Source organism: Rhamphochromis sp. 'chilingali' (assembly GCF_963969265.1).
Source record: "Rhamphochromis sp. 'chilingali' genome assembly, chromosome: 20".
Taxonomy (NCBI): domain Eukaryota; kingdom Metazoa; phylum Chordata; class Actinopteri; order Cichliformes; family Cichlidae; genus Rhamphochromis; species Rhamphochromis sp. 'chilingali'.
In genome coordinates, this window is record NC_137947.1 from 15,026,852 (window position 1) to 15,034,723 (window position 7,872).

A 7,872-nucleotide genomic window follows, 5' to 3' on the forward strand; every position below is an offset into this window, starting at 1 on the left:
TCGTGCATTAATAGGCTGTATCCGAAAATCCTCCTAAAACACCGGAAATAATAAAAAGCTCCTACAAAATAAAATCACGACAAAGTAATTAATATAACATTTAACACAGATCTATTAAAACGACGGCTCATCTATGACGTGTTTTTTTCTGAAAGTGATTTTTGTTACAATTTGACGCCTTATTACTTCATAAATATCCGTTAAAGTAAAAAACGGGTCCTTGGTGACCGGAAACACCATTTCTTTATGGTAGCTTGACGCAGTGGTGCCTAATTTAACACTCCGCCGGTGCCCCGTCTGTCAGAACTCCTCTGGACTTTACTCTGAGCAGTTTCGGAACTCTTTGACATTAACGCAAAATGGATGTGAAACTACTGGCGGTCGTGGCTGTACTCATGGTGATGATATATGCACCTCCAGCGCAAGGTATGGATTCATTTTCGGGGTTGCTGTTTTATATTGCTTCAGATTTTGTTTAGACTGTATTGCAGCTGTGATGCGTATTGGAGGGAAGTATCAGCAACATATTTGCTTTTACGCTGTCCACCTGTTGACTTGTCTTGTCTGTAGTCCATTCATTCATCCATTCATCCATCATTTCTTCCGCGTATCCAGACAGCAGGGATAGGCTCCAGACAAGCTGCGACCCTGGATGTCTATAGTATTTCTATAAATAATTATCCCGATAGAGTTCTGCAACTCTATCGGGGTCCAGTACGTCCACAGTTCTTTTTAAATACTTTTTTGTTACTAATTATTTTACATTAAATACAGTTACTGTAAATCAGTGTGTATTTATAATATTAGTTGCCAAAAATCTGAGCACGACATCAGATGAGAAATTCCAATTGCGTGCACTCGGAGTGCAAATACTGTGGGGAAAAAGGGGGGGAAAACGTAAATTGGACCTGAAAATTTAAATTTTTATTTACATTTTTTAAAACGCATAAATCTTTCATGCATTTTTTTTTCATTGAAGAAGGGAGAGTGCATTTTTCGCCGTGCGTAAAGCACGGCAGGCTGCACATGTGGCTCTTGCCGTATAGGAATTTCCCCGCTGGATCAGTGATCAGCGTGTGTTTGTCCTTCCCTTTGTTTTCTTTTAATTAGCCACAAATGAAGTCTCTAGAAGCCAAACCTCAGCTAGCCTACGTGGCGACATCAATCACCCAACTTGAAGGTGTTGCGCTCTTTTATCATGGTAATCAGGTGTAAAAAATAATTAGCATAGTTTAATCCACTGGGGCAGGTTTCACCATCTGTGACTTACAGTCTGCCAGTGTCGCTTTAAAACAATTTACTGACAAGTAAAACAACTGTGTATAAACGGTATTTGGGCTAAAACTAACTTCTATCGGCGCGACTGCTTTATCTATTTCCAACGCCGCTTTTAGACGTAACGAAACGGGGAAAAAAGATTATCTTTATTTTTCCACATTAATCAACTGTGACCATCTCAGTGTAGGAACCTGAAAGGTGAGGCTCCAATGGAAACTGCGCACATCCATCACGCAGGGACCACACAGTACACAATGATGTTTGAAAGAGCTTAGTGTTTGTGGGTGTAAAACCCCCGCTAATAATGTACTCAGTCTCTCTGTTTGCTGTGTGGGATGAGCAGAAACTGGATTTTGTAAAGCTTAAATATGGAATTTTCATCTGTCAGTGTCATTTGTTAGTCCTATTTGGCAGTGTTGACTGTAGGCTTCTCGGCAAGGAAAGAGATAAACAAGTAGAATGGAGGGATAAAAATCAAACGGTTTAAATCCAAAAGACTCTGTATACTTCACTGCAGGGGGCATATTATTTATTTGTTCATAATCAGAGGGCTGGTGCATGCTTACTTTGTGCTTTGATAGGCTAAAGACTTGCTGTATTTTTATCTTATTTGCTGGTGGAATTTGTGATATTGCAATAAGTGTATGTCATTTCATACAGGAATGATATTTCATTTAATCTAATCTGAATTACTGCTTTGTTTAAATTTTGCTTTACTTTAAAATAGTTTTGTTATACTCAACTTCTCTTTTGCTTTCTCAGCAAAGCCCATCAGCCTGGTGGAGAGATGCTACTGCCGTTCAACAGTCAACACCGTCCCACGAAACTACATCCGAGAACTTAGGTTCATCCACACACCCAACTGCCCCTTCCAAGTGATGTGAGTGTTGTTTTTGACTTCTCCAGGCAGCACGTTTTCTGTCTGGGCCATATAAACGTTAGACAGGTTTCCTCCTAGTTCGGACATTTCTCACCATCAATCTCTGCAGGGTGACAAGCCAGAGAAAGGAATCATGCATGAATGTGTACATACACGCCCCTCAGTCACTCGCTCGCTCATTCACAGAAAACAAGTCGTTCTTTTTGCAACTGGCCCACTGACGCATCCACAGGAAGTGGTCCGTTTGAGTATGAGCGAATGTGAAAAGGTGGTGGAAATTGGATACAGTTTTGTTTTTTAACCAGGAAGCAATAATCGTGGGTTTTGTAACTGGGTTTGCTTCTCATTTGCTTGTCACGCAGCGTTTTCTCTTCATACTGTTCATACAACCTTTAGTTGAGATCGCATTCGTCGGCACAGCTTGTGCAGTGCAAATCCATACATGAAAGTGTGTGGCAACATCGGTGAAAAAGGGTCAGTTGCATTAGAACTTCAGAAGCATGGAAAAATAAAATTGCCATATCTTACAAGTTTACATAAAGAGACATAAAACATGTCTGAAGCTACTTAAAACAAGATCTGTTGCCAAATGAGGCATGGTCCCCCACATGGAGACATATGATATGGTTGTAGCCCATTCTTTAAATAACCACAGGACTATCATGGCTTTAGAAAGTAGCCTGCGCATTGCAATATATTCTAATTTGACCTAACACTAAAGTACCTTAAGGGTCAGTATCTTATCAATATTAATGCATATTAATTTCTGTAGCAGCATCACTTACAAATTAAGGCACTACTGTTAAGAGGTTCGCTGCAAGTATCAAACTAGCAAGTCAGTGTTAATTCAGTCAGTTTGATAACAGTGTGTTAAGATACCCACTGTTAATGATTATGCATAATTCAAGCTTTTATCCTCATCTTATCCTTTTTCTAATCAGTGCCAAGCTGAAGTCAAACAAGGAGGTGTGCGTGAACCCTGAGATCCGGTGGCTGCAGCAGTACCTGAAGAACGCTCTCAACAAGTAAGTATCAGCAAATCCAGCAGATTTTAGTCATGGGGTCATTTTTCTGTAATACACAATCCCGTCTGGCTTTAACAAATCTGTTGGCACAAGTGGGATATACTCACTTACACTCTATAGAAATTTAAAGCAAAGAATCTACAAATCCAAAGGCGCAAATGCGCATTTGGATGTTTACCAATAGACCATTGTGGGAGTAAAAGCTCTCAATTGCCCAATTTATATTGGAACCCAAAGTCAAAACATGCTGGTACATGACCAAGTGGGAGTAGAGTGTTTCCACTTTCACATACAAAGTGTGGGTGCACTTAATCTGCTCTTAAGTGCTATTACAGGTTTGTTCCTGGTCATCACTATTCATACTGGAACACAGTCTAGCAAATGCAGTTTAATATATTTACACTATACACGGCACACTTGCATACTGTTTAGAGTTTAGGACATTTAGTGCATTAAACGTTACATCGGAGAGTAAAGATAAAGATAACGTTCTAAATTTGTAAAAAATAATGTAATATGATGGGATTCGTTGTCACCTTATGCAACTCTGAATTGCACAATCAAGTTAAATTCATACTGAGACTGGTGGCGTTAAAAGTCACTGTCTCCTTCCTTCCCTGAAGAAGCAGACACTTTTCTGAAAGATGTTGGTACAACAAAGTTTATAGAAGGGATCAAGTTGCCATGTCTGTTATTTAAAGAACGAAACAAACCCTGCACTGTGCGATGGAGGCGGATAAAAGAGTTTTTGGAATGTCACATGTGGATTCCCGTCTTTTCATGTAAAGAAAACTAAACGCACTACGGCATTTAATCCAGCTTGTGACATACACACTCAATACACACTGACAGATCCGCCCACAGTCTAGCAGTCAGACGGCCTGTCTCAAGGATGACTGTGGAGCCCTCGGGTTGATGAGGCGTGAACAGCCCTCTGCATAACAAAATAGCGCATGTAGAGTGCATGTTGCTTGTTTACAATCAGTCAGATCTAATGTGTTTCCACTTACACATGCAGTCATAGAGGAGGAGGCATAAACCTGCTTGTAATGTGTAGAAATGCACACGATTATAAGCCATGCGTTACTTTTGTAAACTAAATGATGATTGCCTTTTTGTATCTGACGAGTGTGGCAGATATAATTAAAGAACCCACTGGAGTTCCAAGTGCTTATGCTGTTAATATCCTGTTTATCCTTTGGCATCATCGCCCTGAGACTGCTTCACGTCAGTGCTCTGCAAAATTACATCTTCAGACATAACATTTTCAGAATGGCCCACTAATTGACCGGCCAACTGAAAGTGAATGCAGAAATCAAATTACATTTATTATTGCTAAGATGGTTAGCTCATGATTACAAGTCAAAAACATTTCGGCTTTCTAAACACGAAGCAGCTGTTTTTACTTGATAACCTGGAACTGAAATCAGCCGTGAGTTGTGCCACTGGACTAAATGCTCATTAATTTCCACTTTTGGTGTTTACTACTCACAAGTTACCGTGCATTTATCTTTTGTTGTGTTTTGACACTCTATTATATAGAGTGTCAAATATATAGACCGCGTGAACAGTCAGCACCAAAAAGCCATATGATTCTGACGTTGTAGTTCCCGTGTCTACTTTGTTCTCATGACAAATGTGCTTTTCCCTTCCAGGATGAAGAAAACCAAACAGGGCAACTAAAATGCCTGCAGAAATCCTCCCGAGCCACCGCTGAGGATTTGGACCACATCATTGCAGATATGTAACATGATACCAGATCATGTGTTAAATTGTACAGCACTTACTCTAGCTGACACGCTGCAGCCTTGTGCATGGATTAGCTTCAAAGTCTTCACCATAAACACCATGCTCCTAGCACTGCTGCATCCTTCACCACTTCATTTCACCACTTATAGATTTAACAAAATATTAGTGCAAAGTGCTATTATATCTATGAGTGTATACTTTCCTAACCATAGTGTAAATACTATTTTGTTAATGGACTTTAAAAGTAAAGAGCTATTTTTGGAGATTTTTCCTTTGGCCTCTCCGTTATTTAGGAAAAAAGCAAAGGCCCCACCCAGCGTGAAGGGGCTTAAAGAGGGATGACGTGTCTTAGCTAGAAGGTTTCCTCCATATCAAACTTTATTGAGCATCCCATTTGTGAGGAGCACAGTCTTGTGGTCTGTGGATCAGTTTATTCTGATCATGTTAGATTTCAGATTACACAAATTGATGTATAAGTTCTCCTCTAAAATAAATAATCAGTTTAAGTTAATTGGCACCAAGGAATTTAAGTGAATGCCAGCTGCCCCCCAACTGAAAACCCCTATAAAAATAGCAATACAATGTTTTTGTGATGGAAATTAATGCAGAAAGAGCTGCAGCATTTCCTACAGCTGTTCTGCGGCTGATTATGCGCCTGCGTCTTATTTCTTTCTTCTTTTTTTTTGTTGTTCTTTGTAAAAGCTCAACATCTGGTTTCCAAACTGTGTTTTAATGAGCAGCCAATAAGACGAGATTTACCAGAATCATAAAATTGTGTTAGTTACCGAGAAATTGTGAGAAGAAATTGTGACACTGATCAAAATAGCCTCTCAATGTGAATACCACTTCCAAACATGGGTGTGCAAAAAAGGTAATTAAAATAGTAATAAAAACAATTGGTAACACAGAGGGCTGCAGTAGAACAAATACTACCATTACTGGCAATGGATATATGTATATAGATTTGACTACCTACAACTGTCATGCAGATAGAAATGCACTTTATACCTGATGTATTCATGTTTTAGCAAAAAAATGTATTATTACTAACTTTAAACACTACATTCTGTATTTTTCTTTTCTTTTTTTAAAACAGTTTATCGTCCTGTTTCTACTCTTTTGTGATCATTGAATGTGTAACTGAATTTAACTGGTTTGATTTTTTCTTCCACCCTTTTACTCATTTAAATCTCCTCTTCCTATGTAAAATTTATCTCATACAAATGTTTTATTTTTGTACTCTTTTATGCATTTATATTAAATCCAAACATTTAAATGAAGGAACTGTACTCTCACAACTGAGCCATCCAGTGTTGTTTTTTTTAAATTTTTTATTATCAAACATGTATACATCTGGTCAGTAAAAAGGAAATCTTTGAAATACTATGGGTGTTTGATTCCTGTACATGTCACAAGTCTCATTGCCACTGATGCACACATACACACTTTTCATTTGAGTGACTCTTATAATCAAATGTAAAGCAAGCTCTACCAGGGCCGACACACAGCTGCTGCAGTCTTACAGTACCAGCAGGTCAGAGGCTAAATGTAAGGCTTTGATGAGAGAACATGTGTTTGGCTTTACTCACGAGGGTAAATGAAAGGCAAGGACAATGATCCTGCCAGCTATTTAACTATTAACTCAACAAGCGACTATTAGGAAAGCATTAGCGCTAAAAAGGGTGAACTTTTAACTTCCCACATGGGGCCTTCTTTAAGGCTGAGCGAGGTAGTGTATCTAATGTGAGTGTTGTGCTAATAGAAACATCAGGGAGAGAGAAAGGGATGCAAGATGCAGGTAACAACCCAATTCACTGTGTTTACTGATTTTCTTTGAAATCCAGTTTAAATGTGAGAAAATATGAGTCAGCAGTAGCTTTATTTCAACTTACAGTTTGGAATATAAGTAAATCAGATGTAATCGCTATCTTAACTGGTTTCACTGCAGGGATCTGCAGGTGGAAACTTCGCAGTACTTTGAAGATAAGGGAGCTTATCTAGTGTTTAAGTTTTTAGTCACACAGCGGAGATTTCCATCCTAGAGTCTTTGTGTGAGACGCTGTATTACAAAGTGGATCATTTAAACATATTTACTAAGGCTCTGCCAGTTCCGCAATCTAAGACGAGTAGCTCATACATTATTTGCCTTCTGTCATTATTATTTAACTACCTGCTCATCTTGTCTGCCTACATTATCACTAACTGATCTACGTAGGCTGCACAGGAATCTGCTCAATTGTGAAATTGTCCTTAATGAAAAGCAGTTGTTTGTAATAGTTAATAACTCATTGTGTCTACGAGACCGCTGCCAACACCCACTGGTTTAACTAAGCAGGTGTTGTGACTGGAACCATGGGGGTAGGGAGTACTGCAAACAGCGAATGGTTTAACTTTAGATTTTATTTAATCAGAAATGGAAAATGTAGGTGGAAAAATTGTGTGAGGGTATCGCATAAATCTAGTAAAGCCAGGTGATTCATATAAAACATGTTGTTTCTAATAAACAGAATGGTTAATACGAGCATCTGAAGAGGTTACTGCAAATAGTCATTAAACAAAAGCTTTTGGGAAATAAATGAGTTGTGTTAAAGCACTAATACATCCTCACATGAAGTTTGACGAAGTGGAACAGAGCAGCATGATTATCGGGATAATTATAAGATTTACATGAATGATCTTCCTTAGTGCCATGTTAGTACTTGAGGCCAGCTGGGCACCCAGCCTAAATAAACACACACAGAGACCTTCAGTGCCAGAGTGTCTCACATATTCAATACTGTTTCTAAGAGAAAGGCACAGATATAATCAGCTATGACTCACTGCAATTTTGCACATAAAAAGTCCCTACGCAGCAATGTTCACATAAGAAAAAACGTGAAAAAGAGAAAAGAAAAAGATTAAATGATTAAAAAAAGACATGTGACAATGAAATAAAGCCAG

General features: G+C 38.7%; 1 protein-coding gene across 1 annotated transcript; it reads left to right on the forward strand.

The window, feature by feature from the left end:
* The first annotated feature begins 273 nt into the window (after nucleotides 1–273).
* On the forward strand, nucleotides 274–6,309 carry cxcl12a (chemokine (C-X-C motif) ligand 12a (stromal cell-derived factor 1)). Its single transcript, XM_080868860.1, has 4 exons — nucleotides 274–426; nucleotides 2,041–2,158; nucleotides 3,100–3,183; nucleotides 4,839–6,309. Exons 1-4 carry the CDS (start codon nucleotides 360–362, stop codon nucleotides 4,864–4,866), a joined length of 297 nt encoding a protein of 98 aa, XP_080724986.1. The 5' UTR covers nucleotides 274–359; the 3' UTR covers nucleotides 4,867–6,309.
* The last annotated feature ends 1,563 nt before the right edge of the window (nucleotides 6,310–7,872 follow it).